The 15,865-nt window shown below is 40.2% G+C and overlaps 1 protein-coding gene across 1 annotated transcript; it reads left to right on the top strand.

Moving 5' to 3' along the window:
- Window positions 1-12,809: 12,809 nt before the first annotated feature.
- Window positions 12,810-15,592, top strand: btg4 (B-cell translocation gene 4). The gene is made up of 4 exons (XM_031308235.2): window positions 12,810-13,355; window positions 13,832-13,969; window positions 14,390-14,696; window positions 15,196-15,592. The coding sequence occupies exons 1-4, from the start codon at window positions 13,183-13,185 to the stop codon at window positions 15,406-15,408; spliced, it is 831 nt and encodes a 276-aa protein (XP_031164095.1). The 5' UTR covers window positions 12,810-13,182; the 3' UTR covers window positions 15,409-15,592.
- The last annotated feature ends 273 nt before the right edge of the window (window positions 15,593-15,865 follow it).

Consider the following 15,865-nt stretch of genomic DNA (forward strand, 5'->3'; position numbering starts at 1 on the left):
TAGCCTACATAATTCGAGGTAGGATTTAGTTTCGCTAGGTTTTAAATATATCTTTGTCCAATAGTTATATTACATATACTGTAAGACAGACCGCAAATTGTCAATCACATCATACCCATGCTCTAAAACACCCCCTGCTTTATCGTCGATTTTAAAATCAACGAGACCATAATTCAAAAAAATGAACATCATTCTGTATTGCAGAAGACTTAAAACTAGCGATTGAGACCATGAACTCATTATGAAAATGTTTACTGAGGTCAAATCAAGTGAGAAGTGGGTCACTTTCTCATAGACTTCTACAGAAACCGACCTCCTTTTGCAACCGCACGTGTCGCCCCCTGCTGGAATTCAGATAGAATGCAGGTTTAAGGCACTTCCGTGTTTGCAGCAATTCACTGAACCGGATGCATTGTCCATTAATATTAACAGTCTATGAATACGACGTGTGATTGGCCCTCTACCGCAGTAGCTACAACCCATACAGTCTGTGGTGTGGTGTATTTGACAGAGTTGGCAGTTCAGTCTGTCGAGAAGCTTCCATCCACATGATGGGTATCGCATAAAGTAATTTAAAAACATTTAAAAAATGGTAATAAAAAGTATTGGTATCACTTTAGGGGTACTTTTACTGGTATTTTTAAATGACACCCAGCCCTTACAGTTAGGTATAGTACTTGAGAACCGCAAAGTATCACAGCATCAACCACTGCGACCTACGATTCATTTATAAAACATTTACCTTCTTATAAACTGTGCCGATCAGTTTAATTAAGTTTAATCAGCTTGTTGACTATAAATTGCTCCAGTGTCACATCCTAGCAGTGCGTTAACTTTGTGTTCAGTGTTACATGAACTGTCCAGCCTTTAGCACGTCCAGATGGATTTCAGTTTCTGTTTGCCTCTGATCGTCCTGTAGTTCATTCTCGTCTTCGTGTTTGTGTTGTAAAAGGACGTCCTTTTGGCAACAGTTCTTTTAGAATCATACATGTATTTGGGAATTTAATGTTTAAGCATTTGCAGAGGTTTATCTTTTTTCTCATTGTTTCAAAGCGCTTTGCTTTTTATGCTGATCTGATTTTTTTTATTTAAGGATTATTATTTTTGGGCATTTTAGGCCTTTATTTTTGACAGGACCGCTGAAGACATGAAAGAGGGGGAATGACATGCAGCAAAGGGCCGCAGGTCGGAGCTGAACCTGGGTCCACTGCGTCGAGGAGTAAACCTCTATATGTGGGCGCCTGCTCTACCAACTGAGCTATCTGGGCGTCCATGTTGATCTGATTTGACCTTTTTAAATGATTTATCTATTTATTTGACTCTGTTGAGTGAACCTGAGAACAGTTAAGCGTGTGTTGCTGCCCATTCCTGTTTTGAGTTTTTGCACAAAGTATTTAGTCCTTACACTGGTCTGTTTTATTATATTTCTTTTGTTACCGTTTTTGTGTTTTGATTTAAACTGTTACCAAGTGCTCCGAGTCGACCAAGATTCAAGATTTCATTTGCATGGTAAAAGAGAAATAGGCTATACAATCTATTTCTGACTGCTAGTTAACTTGCTAGTGCTAACTATGCACGAGTAGTTGCAACTCTGACTGTGTGTTATCCTCACGCTCCAAAATAAAGGAATTCCATCCATCCATTTAAAAGAGGAAGTTTTTCTCCTTAAACGGATAATGATTGTATAGCACTTTATCTTTATGAAAGAGAGCTTGTGATTGTTCTCCCCTGACTACACAGGAGAGCCTCTGCAAAATGTGCCATGTAATCAGATTTTAATAAAGTAAATACTAGTAGAACGTGTACAATTTGAAGTAAAGGTCAGTGGGCGGTTGATTATTTGATGTTTTTCTGTTGTTTTACCTCAGAAGTAGTATAAAATGTGTCCCACTTTCCCTTCAGACAGGTTTCTCTGCCTCTGACTGAATCGTGTTTTTACTTTTTTTTTTTTTTTTTCTCCTATCTAGAGCACAGTTTCCCTGTCTCATGTTGCACGAAACAAAAGCACTGTTACACTGATCAAATTAAGAAGATATTGGCCATTAATTTAGCATTGATTATTGGATTTCGACCAGTCAGCGTCATTCCTCCTGATCCCATTCTAAAAACCTGCTTCGGAAATTGTTTTCTCTAGACATTTAGTTTATGACTTTATAAATTGATTCATAGTAGTGAATTCTCTACTAAACCATCTTAATGGAGGTCTTTTTAAAGGAGAGTAATTCATGTCCCACTTCTCTCGAGATGTTTCAGAGGTATCAGTCGAAATGTTTCGTTATTCTGATTTTAAAATACATATTGACTGACAAATCTGCATCTGTGTGGTTGTCTGACAGGAGAGGAAAATCTATAAATTCGTTTTGCCTAATCTCCTCTGAACTTCAACTTGTTTGCACTTTGGTGTATCGTTGCTGTCTATAACCTTTACGCTTGTTCACTTGATGAATTCCTATGATGGAAGTTTTAAGTGGGGAGGATTATTTTTTTTTTTTAATATCTGACAGAATGGGTTCAGCTTTATGTAAATTAAATGTTCACTCAAATAAAATATATGCTGTGATTGTTTCTGTGTCAGTTTGTGTCTTCTTGCTTGTTCAGTTAGACTGGTACAATCAATTTCCTTGATTTTAATATTTAATGTTCATTTAAAAAAAAAGGATGTTTAAAAGATCAGAGTGAATTTTCAAATGGTTTGGATCAGCCAGTAAAACCCAGCTTCTCCATGACATTGTGTATTTTCTGCTTTTCACCACAGGATGGAGCTGTTGAATGAAAGTGACTTTTTCCCCCCAGAAAAACCTTGACGTAAAACGGAAATATATAGCCGTTCTAGAATTATAACCTAAAACGGGCAATATGAAAAAATAAAGAATAGAGCTGCAACTAGCAAATATTTATTGATTAATCTGCAGATCCATTTTCTCAATTCAGAAACAGTTTAATTTCCATATAGGTTTTTACATATACAAGGTATTTGCCTAGGTGTTTGGTGCTTACAATAAACCTATTAAGAGGCAATAAAAATAAAGCAATGCAAGTTTATCGGTGTTTTAGGCCCCCAACATCTCCTTCCAGGCAGCGCTGCCTGGAAGGCACTAGGATTAGGTTAGGGAATGGTTAGGGTTAGGTGCCTTGAAATCAACGGTCGCAGCGCTGCCTGGAAGGAGATGATGAGGGCTTAAAACACCATCGAGCGCAATGCAACAGTCAATAACAAAAAATAGGAAAAGTACTAGAAACAAAAAGGCTTAAAACTGGATAAAAAGTAAATTTATGGAAGCTTCTGGTCAGACTACCACAACACTGACGCTACATAAAGGGGAGATGACTATTGACAGGCACCACTTGTAACAGACAGTTCCCTTGAATAAAATGACATTTCTCTGGGTTTGAACATTTTGGGTAATGTAAGTACACAATTTTAACTAAATTTAGGTCTAGTCGTTTTATACATATAAAATACGGAAAAGTTACATATTGCACCTTTTTTAAAGCAAAAACAAATCAAAATCTTTGGTAATTATCACAATTAGTTTTATTGACTTTTTCTTGTGAATTTTTACAGTCCAATCAATCTGTATGTTTTCACGTCATAAGGAGAACATCTGTAGAGTTGTTCTCATTGTGAGGAGATGTTTTCTTATTTGACTGTCCAGGTGTGGCTCTGAGCTGAAATGGCTTTAACTGCCTGACTCAAAAAGGGAGGGGGGGGATGTCATCTAAGAGTTGGAGCTACCACTGAAGCAACCATTGAAGAGCTTCACAGTAGCTTTGCCCAAATATGAGAAGAACCGGAAAACAGCGTTCTTCTTTGGAGTTGGGGCGGGCACAGTCAGGTGAGTCTTCAGGGTCTGGATAACAAGATCTTCAGCCATGGGATCCTGTGATCCCATGGCTTTCAGAAGCCCCTCTGCTGAACTGAGCTCCCGACGCAGGTCTGCGAACAGAGCCTTGTAGATCTTCTTAACAGTTTGATGTTTCAAGTTGATAACAATGTCGGCGAGCTTGATCTCTCTCAGTGCCTTATCTCTCAGTTCCAGTATGACTTTATTGAAATCTGCTTTGAGCAGTGATGTCCGGGCCTTCTCTGTGGTATGCAATAGTAACCCTGTAAGCAGCAGGACGACCAATCTGTGCTTTGTGTCATGATCTGACTCAGAACTACATGTGTCAGAAGAAACAACTGTGGAGTCAACAGGACGGGAAGCTGCCTTCAATGCTGGTTCAATGTCAGTATTTTCAACTGATGCCTGGCTGATCAAGTTCTCACATTGGTTCTGTGTATCTGTGTGCTCGAAACTCTGCAGCCTCTCACTGTTAATGTCAGGTAGGCCTTCTTCATTAGGAGACCTATCGTCTGCACTCCAATTTGATCCGATATCATTAGAGCTTTCATTGGATACCCAGCCTTCCAAATCGTCACACCAGAACCATGCATTTTCATCTGTAACAGTTGGGTGCCAAAACTCTGTAATCTCTGTCAGTATTTCCACGGCCTCTTTGTTGAAAGTAGAATAGGTTATGTCACAGGGCCCATGCTCTATGACCATATGCAGTGGCTTTTCCGCTGCATCGATGTGGTGGAAGGCTGTGGAAATAGTGGCCCTCTCTGAGTTTTTGCTCACTGTGCACTGATAATTCGATTGGTGCATGCATCTTAGTGTTTGAGTAACTAGACCAATCATGGTGTTAAGAGTTGTGAAAGGAATGCAGTTACACTCCAAATTGGCTGTCAAAGGCAAACTGTGGGATTCCATTAACACAGCTATGCGAGAGTTGACTTTTCCCGTCACCTCGCTGGAAGCTAGCCGGATGAATTCGTCTAAGCTCTGACAGCAAATATGTGTCGAGTAATTAAAAGCATCAGCAAAAATCCATGGAAGGGTGTTGTTCATGTTAGCCAGGACATCATTCTCATTGATGCCGAAGAAACACTGTCTCGGGTTAACATGGTTGAATATCCGAGGGGCTTTCCTGTGCCAGTCTGAAGTGACATGTTTTATAGCTTCCTGGATAATCGTGCAAGACATGTTTACAATGTGCTGACATAAGTCAACAAGCAAAGTCATACTACACTTGCTATGTGTGCCAGATACCACCGCGTCCCAATAATTTCTAACCAAAGACCTCACATAAGGGCCAATGTTTATGTCACAGTCTCTGATTGGAGGGAATTTCACATAAGCGATCACTTGGAGTCCTATTGAATCCATGACGGTTGATAAAAAAAAAATAAAAAATGTAATCTCACAAGACGATCCTTACTTTTCAGTTTCTGTTGTCTGTCGTTACTACAGAAACATTACTCTGCTGCAGTTGTCCAAGCAACCTAAGCATTCTATGTTTGCTTTCTAGAACGGCATCAAAGGCGTTCCATCGTGACGTCATAGGGGCGGGACCTTTCATCCGTCTCTATGCAAATGAGGTTCTGTAGGCCTACTTGTTTTCAGTGATTACAAGATAGATATATTATAGATAGATAGATAGATAGATAGATAGATTAGGGCTGTCAATCGATTAAAAAAATGTAATCTAATTAATTACATACTCTGTGATTAATTAATTTAAATTAATCGCATACATAATTAACGGTGCCTGAACCGATACTTTTTAAGTAAGTAAAAAAAGAAAAGAAAAAAAAAGGGTACTAAACAACAGTCAGTGACATTAAAGAACGGCTTGTTTATTGCTAAGGCCATATGGTCAAAATTAAATGATTTAATAATAATGTATAACAATAACTTATTTCACTAGTAAATTGCTGTTGAACGACAAAAACAACCACCAGATGGGAAAAGGACATTTACAATAACTTCAAATGCACCATGAGGCTGTAGTTTACCAGTTTCATTGAACGCACCGTCTGTGTTGTTTTTCCGACGGCAGCTGCACATTGTTATATCCCGGTGTTGAATCCTCTACAGTAAAACACAGTCAAACTTTACACCGTTTAGCGTTAGCTGTCAGCATTGTAACCGTGTTTAATCCAGCTACTAGCTAGCGCTAGGCTAACGTTAGCTGCTGTCGAGTATAGTGTTAACTAGCGTCACGTGCAGCGGTGTTTGTGTTGCCTGTATCGTCTGTTTCAGAGCATCAGAGAGAAGCGCAGACATCAGTGGCACCAGATTTCGGTAGCCAGGGTTGGCAGGAAGAAGATTTTTACAAGTAAATGTTCTTTCTTTCTTTCTTTCTTTCTTTCTTTCTTTCTTTCTTTCTTTCTTTCTTTCTTTCTTTCTTTCTTTCTATCTATCTATCTATCTATCTATCTATCTATCTATCTATCTATCTATCTATCTATCTATATCTATATCTATATATATATATATATATATATATATATATATATGCTATCGCCGAAGGCATTCAGAATATGTGTGCTACCCAAATAATGACTAAAAGTAAGTCTGAGAACCGGTTTCTCAAGCCAGGTGGCGCATTAGACCAGGGGCTCATCTCCTATTTCCAAAATGCATCACAAACTGCTTGAGAAAGCTGTTCTACTACGTTCATTGGTGATGAAAATAAATCATGTTCAATAAGATGTACTTGTGTTTACTGTTTATTCAGTTAAACATGAATTTTGAACTGTAGGCCTACATAAGAGGTCGTGATGAACTGTTTTACAGTCAGTAGCTTTGTGTCAATCAGTCCAAGCTCTATTTCTCCTTCTTCCACCAGTCACTCAGGCAGACCAGCTTGTTCACATTTTCTGGTGACAAACTAGATCTCCTCTTCTGCACAATATGGCCTGCTAAAGAAAAAAGTCTCTCGCATGGGACAGTTGTGGCAGGAGTCCCCAAGTATTTACGGGCAATGTGGGCCATCTTACCATAGACAGCAGTGTGCTCCGACCACCACTTCAGTGGACACTGATCTAGACTGGCACTGCGCTCTACCTTGTACCTCTCCACAGTATTGTCTTCTGGTGTCTCCTCATCTGATTCTAAGTCTGATCCCATCAGTAGCAGGGCTGTTTTCTTCTTGGGTGGCTCAGGGTTCTCCTCCCCGAGTGGCTGCAGAGCAGGTTCTTCTCCCTTCACCAACTCACTTAGCTTTGCCCACACTGGCTCCCTCTCTGCTCTGGGCAAGCACTTGAGGTCCTTAAATCGTGGATCTACAGCAGTCGCCACCTTTGATGAATAAAAAAAAATAATAATTATTGATTGATGAAAATTTCACTTTCCAAATCCAACCTCCATATTTCTTCATGACTCAATCTATTCATTGACCGATCTACTGGCTTAACAGTCTATAATGGTCAAACAATGCAGTTATCTTCTGGTCAGTCTGATATACCTTAAGCCATTCCAGGTTTATTTTCTCGCTCCGCTGGTTGAGGTCCTTGGTGAAGGCAGCCTTGAATCGCACAATATAGGCAGGATCATCATCTGAGATCTTCATCGCGTGCTGGAGGTGGCACAGGGCAGGTAGAACCACAGAGCAGGATACATACTTATCCCCACCAAGGAGCTCAGTGATGTACCTACACAGACACAGACACACAGACACACACACACACACACAGAGCAATAAATAATTAATGACTGATTCATTTAACTCAGATTACACATTTTTAAAGTTCTTAATCACATTACATTTAAGGCCAGCAGTTTCACTAGCTTTGCCAACTTCTCATATTCAGCATTTGTTGGGAGGGCCAGATTGTGCTTCTGCTGAGACAGCGTTGTGTGCAGTGCGTCTCTGTTGCGCATCACGCGCTTGATCATCTCAAGGGTGGAATTCCACCGTGTTGGAACATCTTGCACGAGTGGCTCCTGAACTTGTCCAAGGGAGGCTTGCTGGACACTCAGCTCGTCTGAGTTGGCCGGACTGTGTTTGAAATGTCCGACCACTTTACGGCACTTGGCCAGTGCACCATCAAAACCACCTTCCCGAAGTGACATTACAATAGCTCTCTGTACAACATGCGCAACACAGGGCAAATGCTCGAATGGCAGTATCCTCCCTGCTGCCACCATATTAGGAGCACTGTCTGTTCCAATAGTGCTGATTTTGTCAGCTATCCCCCACTGATTAGCGACGTCGAGAAACTGCCTCGCACACGCTTCTGCAAAGTGACGCTCCTCTGTTTTCATCACACCTAACGGACAGACAAAGTAGATCAGAATAAGTTCACTACTAGTAGTTAACAACTAGCAATCATCAAGAAGCAAACAATGTGGTGGTAATTCGTGGTGTCGTGGTAATTAATAGGCTAAGTAATTAAATTAAGTAATTTAAAATTACATAACGTAGCCTACCTAAAGCGAAGGAGTGAAGTTCCCAGCTGGCATCGATGAGGTGTACAGTAACGCCGAGGTAGTTATCGTTGTTGACAGATGTCCAATGGTCCCCAGTCAGTGCTACACACCTCGCCTCTACCATCTTCTCATCTTTTGCGGCTTTCTCTGCGGCGTGCTGGTCATGTATTTATGAAGGTAAATATGGTGCAAAACGGGAGAGCTTGTAGAATACGATGTGAGAACTTGCAGAACAAAAAATCTGAACTTGTATGTTAAAATTTGCACTTGTAAAAATAAAATTTGCACTTGTAAAAAAATATTCACACACATGTGATCTGAATTTGAAGTCATACAAAGAAAAAAAACATTAGAGCTTGTAAAAAAAAATCTGAACTTGTAAGTTGAAATTTGCACTTGTAGAAAATGTTCACACACCTGTATTCTGAATGTGAAGTTACAGAAAAAATATTCACAAATGTGTAGATTGATATTTACATGAACACAATGATAGCTGCAAACTTATAATGCAACATTTACTCGTATACTTTTTTTTTTTACTCTGGTTCATTTTCCATCACAACCACAACTCAGTGATTACAACCTCTGGAATCTGTCACTGCAACTTCACATATGTGCTCTCTCGCATCACAAAGTGGCCAATCTGCGCACCTCGACTTTCACAACACTCTTGACGATACATTTGGTGCAAAACTAATTTGTACCTGTGGACTTAGGCTGTGGAGCTCTGAGCTAACAGAACGGGAAAAGCCTTCTTATATACAGTCTATGGGAAAAGCAGGGTTTCTATCGCCAGATGAGGGACAACTCTGTCTGGCTTATTTATGTAGCATGGAAACTTGGTGGAATAGCATGCTAGCGTTAGCTAGCTAACTAGCAGCCAGCCCGCTTCTAAATAAATATCTTTTAATTGTCTAAACATTTTTTAACAGTCAAACTAAAACACTGGCGGTGAGCTCCACGGCCTGCAGCCGCAGACGGACCGTCATCAGTGGGTAACAGGTGCCAAGTTTCGCATCCCTGCCGAGAATTGCATCCACTAGGGAAAATTATGATTTTATAAGGCAAAGTACTGTTTAAAAACTAGGCAATAGTAAATCTCTTTGTCATGTTCATCAATAATTATTAGAATTTTAGAAGGTTTAGAGACATCAATGTTTTATCAGACTCTGTAGTAGCATTTCCTTGCTACCTAGATGCAATTTTCGGCAGCAATGAATTCTGCAGAAATGATTGTTTCTGCCCAAGCGGGTGCAATTCTTAGCAGGGATGCACAACATCAGCAAAGCAAGCTCTGGTCATGGCCGGGGGATGGGCCGCTGCTACCGGATGTGGGGCTCTCCGTGTCCCGCTGGAGCTCCGACTGCAGGTCGAGGTCGGCAGCGAAGCTTTCTGGCAAAAGCAGTGTTGCTACGCTGGTCGATCCCCACTGATGACGGTCCGTCTGCGGCTGCAGGCCGTGGAGCTCACCGCCAGTGTTTTAGTTTGACTGTTAAAAAGTGTTTAGACAATTAAAAGGTATTTATTTAGAAGCGGGCTGGCTGCTAGTTAGCTAGCTAACGCTAGCATGCTATTCCACCAAGTTTCCATGCTACATAAATAAGCCGGACAGAGTTGTCCCTCATCTGGCGATAGAAACCCTGATTTTCCCATAGACTGTATATAAGAAGGCTTTTCCCGTTCCGTTAGCTCAGAGCTCCACAGCCTAAGTCCACAGGTACAAATTAGTTTTGCACCAAATGTATCGTCAAGAGTGTTGTGAAAGTCGAGGTGCGCAGATTCGCCACTTTGTGATGCGAGAGAGCACATATGTGAAGTTGCAGTGACAGATTCGAGAGGTTGTAATCACTGAGTTGTGGTTGTGATGGAAAATGAACCAGAGTAGTATACGAGTAAATGTTGCATTATAAGTTTGCAGCTGTCATTGTGTTCATGTAAATATCAATCTACACATTTGTGAATATTTTTTCTGTAACTTCACATTCAGAATACAGGTGTGTGAACATTTTCTACAAGTGCAAATTTCAACTTACAAGTTCAGATTTTTTTTACAAGCGCTCATGTTTTTTTTCTTTGTATGACTTCAAATTCAGATCACATGTGTGTGAATATTTTTTACAAGTGCAAATTTTATTTTTACAAGTGCAAATTAAATTTTTACAAGTGCAAATTTTAACATACAAGTTCAGATTTTTTGTTCTGCAAGTTCTCACATCGTATTCTACAAGCTCTCCCGTTTTGCACCATATTTACCTTCATATGTATTCTCCTCATGATAGTTCGCCTCGCAGGTAGTTTGTAAGATGGGTCACCTGTGGCCGCCTGGAGAACAAGCTCGAGCCCATCATCTTCAACCACGCTGATGGGCCGGCAGCTGGTGGCAATCCACTGAGCGAGGAGATTAGTTAGCTTGGCTGATAGAGTTGTGCTGATGGGCTTGCCTCGGTTGCACTCAAACATAGTAGTTTGACGACGACTCTTCCCCTGCGCTACATCAGTGCTTGGCCCGGCATCTTCCGCATTAGCTAGGAGATGCTTTGCGTTTAGGTGGTACTTGAGACTGAAAGAACTCCTACAGTAAACTAATTCCGCCTTGCACAAGGTGCAAACAACCTTAGTCTTGTCGAGGTTTCCATTGGGAAGCTTCTTAAAAATAAATTTTCCCTGAAGCAAACCCGGCGGCTTCATAGCTGCGTCCATGTTAGCACGTCACGTTTGATGTGGTAATTTCACAGGTTCGAAGACTCCTTCTCGCCCCCTACAGTGCAATTCGGCTAGGTATACATCCGCGCTAAAATATCAAGGTGAAAGTCATCATAGCTTGCGTAGTATAGACCCAGCTCCCAACCCAACTTTGAGAATAGATTAACGGCGATATTTTTTTTATCGCCCGATAAGAGTCTCACGTTAACGCAGCACGTTAACGCCGATAACGGCCCACCACTAATATATATATATATATATATATATATATATATATATTTCTTTATTGTACCCATGCTCATATACAGAGGTACAAACAGACATAAAGACAAAAAAGATAAAACCATAAAAACAAAAATTGCATTTACATTTTATTATACGTTTCTTATACTATGCATCATGTTATAATCGTTAAATAACTTAAAGGTCTTGATAGGTTGTTTTGTTTTTAACATAAGATTGTGCTATATTGCCTAAATTCATTATATTCTATTAAATGTACACCTGACCATTTCCTTATGAATATGGTATTTTCCAAAACTAGTAAATTGTAAAAGATATAGATGTTTTTCGCCACAAAATTCTGTATTTCTCAGTATGGCTATGTTTACAAAATGGTGTCTTCCGCCGACTTTTGCGCGCAGCAAATCAAGCAAAGGTGACCTCTTCTGAAAAGTCCATCATGTTTTTGTAATCCTCCGTGTCACGGAGGCTTGTATCATGTGTTTTGTTGTCATTACTTAGAATTCCTCATGGGGGAGACAGAAACTACGCACTAAAGCTTTAAGGCACAAACTCAAGGCCCGCGGACCAAATTCGTCCCCTTGCAGAGTTAGATCCGGCCCGTATTGGATTCACAATAAATTTTGGCCCGCCTAGTTGTGTGCCAAACCAAAAACACAGTAAAGTGTTTTTTTAAACTGCAATTACCTGTCATTCAAAGCAGAATATGGCAGATTTGCCAACTCAGAGACTTAGAAATTCCCCCAGAAGCAGAGACTTTTCATATTCAGGCTGTGGAACTTGTTGTTGTTGTTAAAGAAAATGTATCATTGTTTTGCTTGATTTGCTAAATTCTATGATGAGGAACTCTTTTGATGACTTTTGCAGGGCTTCATGTCAACAAAAATGCGACAAAAACCGTACAAAAATGTCGGAAAAAGCAACAAATTTAAAAAAAGGTGACAAATGTCTGAGAAAACCACAAAAAAGAGGAAACAAAGCTACCAAAATGTTTTAAAAAAGTGACATGCAGTAACAAAAGCACGTCAATAAACTCTACATGTGTGGCCCTTGGTGTGATTCTCTTTTTCCAGGGTGGCCCCTAGTGAAAATGAGTTTGACACCCCTGCTTTAAGGCAATTCTTTTTGTATTAGAAGTTTTTTTGTGATGTGATGTTTTGATATGCAAATATGTGCTAATTTGCATAAAATTCCAGAACAGATAAACTGGATAAAGCCAGGTTGAAAATTCTTGTTTCGTTTTAGAGACATATAGGCCATTAGAGCCAAAGGTTTTAACGGAGGGAATTTTGGATGCCTCTTTTTATCACCCCATATAACAAAATACTGTCAACCGCCATTAAGAAAATCTATTTTTTTTAAATAGTTTTTACTGCATCAAACTTCAAAACCAAAATTTAACTCTGCTTTTGTTTTTTTTTGTACTTTGGGTTAACTGACCCTTCAATATTTCCTCTGCTGGTATTTTAGACACAAATCTAGTGTCTAATTGTGAGAGTCATACTGTTCCATAAAATGGTCCTCTGTATGTCTTCACATTTGGACAGTGCTGCACACACAAACACACATAGTCATTAAGTCAACCAGCTTCAGGTGTGTGAGCTTGTCACACAGCTGAACGGTGATTTTATTAAACCACATGCGAAACTAAGGAGGGAGTGACTCTTTTAGTGTCTGATGTATGTGAGGCTTCTCTACTGAACAAGCTGCTGCTTCATACACAGATTAAGATATATACATTTTGTTGTTTCATTGGTGTAAAAGCATTCCAAATCAAAGCTGAGTTCTTCCAGCAGCAAATATGTTTGCTTAAGTTGTCTTGCTTCCAGTTTGTCTTGTCAGTTTTATGGTATTTTTTCTATAACAGTAGGATCACCCTACACATGTTTTATTCTCTGCAGAGGTTTTTAAAAGGACAGGTTTGAGTTTGCTGTCAAGTTTGTTAAACTAGAGGGTTAGAGAGTTGCGTGTAGCCATGAAGGAGGAGATTGCTGCTGCTGTGTTCTTTGTTGCTCGGCTGGTTAAGAGATATGGATGTCTGGATAATGATAGCAGGGAGCGCTTCGCCTCTGTCCTCACCTCCGTTCTGTTTGAGAACTACAAGAACCACTGGCACCCAGGTGCACCCACCAAGGGACAGGCCTACAGGTCAGTAAAGTGTGTGTGGTGTGTGTGTTGTGTGTCATAGTAACTAACCCAAGTAAAATAAGCTAAAGCAATCAAATAAAAGAAGAAACTGGTAAATTAAATATAAAAAATACAACATGAATTTAGTAGCATATTGTCATAAACATTTTAGGAATATTTTAAGGTCTAAACTTTTTGAAAAGAGGAACTGTTTTGGTCCAATTTGTCATTGACTTAAATCAAAGCTAGTCTATATGTAAGCCAACTTTTGACAGAAGAAATATTACATTTTCTCTCAGACAAATGTTAAATTCATAAACCACAAAACTGCTCCATTCAAAACACTCACGGGGTTTTGCAGAAACTGGAGTGTTAATCTTGGTGAACCAACCCATTGAAATTAAACTTAAACTCAATTTTCAACAAGATCTGTGAAAATGCAAGAAGTCCTACATCTAATATTGCTAAAGCGGAGTTGTTTTTTTTGTATGTTTCAGGTGTCTCCGTATGAACCGTGTGCGGCTGCAGGACCCGGTGCTACAGCAGGCCTGCAAGCGGAGCATGGTGCAGTACGAGGATCTGGGCCTTCCCCAGGAGCTGACGGTGTGGGTCGACCCTGGAGAGGTGTCCTGCAGGTCAGACCGCTTAACTCTGTAGAGCATGATAAGACTTGTAGTGAGATCACAAGTTCAGAGGCACAGAGGAGCTGCATGTCGTGAGGCGTGTGTTCACCAAAAACTGCAGCTTCAGTAACATCTAGACACAACCAAGAAATGCTTCCAATATATAATTTCCCGTAAAACCCATGGATGTATTAAGAGAACCACATCTAACAGTTAGCCTACATTTTGGTTTGTGTATGAATTAAACCAGTGAGATCCTACATGTTAAATCAGTAAGCTTCAAAATTGTTGGTAAGTGGGAGTTTCTAAAACTTTAGAGAGTCAGGCTAGCTATTTTACCCGGTTTCCAGTCTTTATGCTAAGCTAATCATCTGCTAGCTCTAGCTTCACGTTGAGGGTACAGACATCTAATTATCGGCATCCTCCTTGCAGGTATGGTGAACAAAGCACTCCATTCTGCATCTCGGTGGTGGACAGCTGTCGGCGTGGGGATGGGGAATTTTCCCGCCGCATCCATGATGCCGTGGAGCGGGCCAGCCTTGACGTCCAATCAGGAAGCTCTTCAGACGAGGAAGAGGGGGGCATAGACAACAGCATGAGTAACAACAGCATGAGTAGTAGCATGAGTAGTAGCATGAGTTGTAACAACCTATCAGCTCTCTGTCCTGCTCCAATCCTGACCACAAACCCTGAGCACAAAACCATCCCAACTGTTAGCAACCCCAACAGCGTCTACCGGGTAGGTTGAATACATCTTGGTTTCATTAACTGTAACCATCATCTCTTTGTAGTCTTAACGTAGTTACCATGTACAGATATTGTAAAATTAATTTTAAATGTTGGATATGGAGTTTTGCTAAATTGTCCATCAATGTCCTCGTCTGGTCGTTGCATATCTGGGCCTTTCGTATTTTAGGTTTCTATAAGCTCTTTAAATGTGTGAGAATTGGAACACAGATTGCCAGTAAATCAACTGCTTCATCTTCTAATAAATGCTGAAGAATTGAACACAGTCCAATCTTTTGACTGCAGGACATTTTAATTCTGCCGAATTAACCTTTTTGAGGGAACTTGGGCTTTTTCTGCTTTTCTTGGAGCAGTCAAAAGAGCTGTAGCCCCATAAACGTATGGTAGTTTACAGCTGGAAAGAGTTGATGGTTAACAAATGTTTGGCCTTGGCTGTTTCTAGAAGTCTATTCTATTGCTGTCCTCTAACCCTTTGCTCCTCTCGTTCTCAGTTCAGTGAGTATTCTCCAGGCGCTCCTCAGACCTGGCTTAGGGAGAAGCGGAAAGCCTTCGCTGGGGATGCATTCCCACCTCTGCCTCCCCCAGTTGGAGGTCCAACCTCCCAGTTCTCAAGCCAGAAAGGCTTCAAGTCATATGGAGCCACATTCACCTTCACTGGGCCTCGTGTTGACAAGTACCACTGGGTCAGCCAATTCCGATCCTAGAGTGAGCCCAAACTTCGTCCTAGAACAAGAATTGGGTTACTGCTCGGGGCAGAAGCAGGAATGGCTGCCATGATGCCAGATCAAAACCGTTTCAGGACAGGTTTACATATTTGTTATTTGTGTGTGATTTAAAGTAATGCTGTTTAAGCATGTTTTTAAACTTTCAATATTCAAGTATTTTAAATGATTCTCTCTTCTAAATGTTTTTTTTTTTTTAAACTAAAATTAAACTAAAAGTGTAAATGAAGTAACATTAACTGCCATTGAAAAGAAATAAATGCGTCCACATCAGCTCTAAGTTTTGGTTCCCTTTATTTTCATTACATCAAGTTCTAGTTACATTTGGCTGAATTAGCTAATTTCCTTTTTGTAAAAAGTGTGCTGCTTTCTGCGCCAGGATACTTGTGTAAAACCAATATTTTTTTATTTTTTTTCCCGTCAGCGAGGCTCTCTTAAA

This window comes from Sander lucioperca, chromosome 13 (genome assembly GCF_008315115.2).
Source record: "Sander lucioperca isolate FBNREF2018 chromosome 13, SLUC_FBN_1.2, whole genome shotgun sequence".
Taxonomy (NCBI): domain Eukaryota; kingdom Metazoa; phylum Chordata; class Actinopteri; order Perciformes; family Percidae; genus Sander; species Sander lucioperca.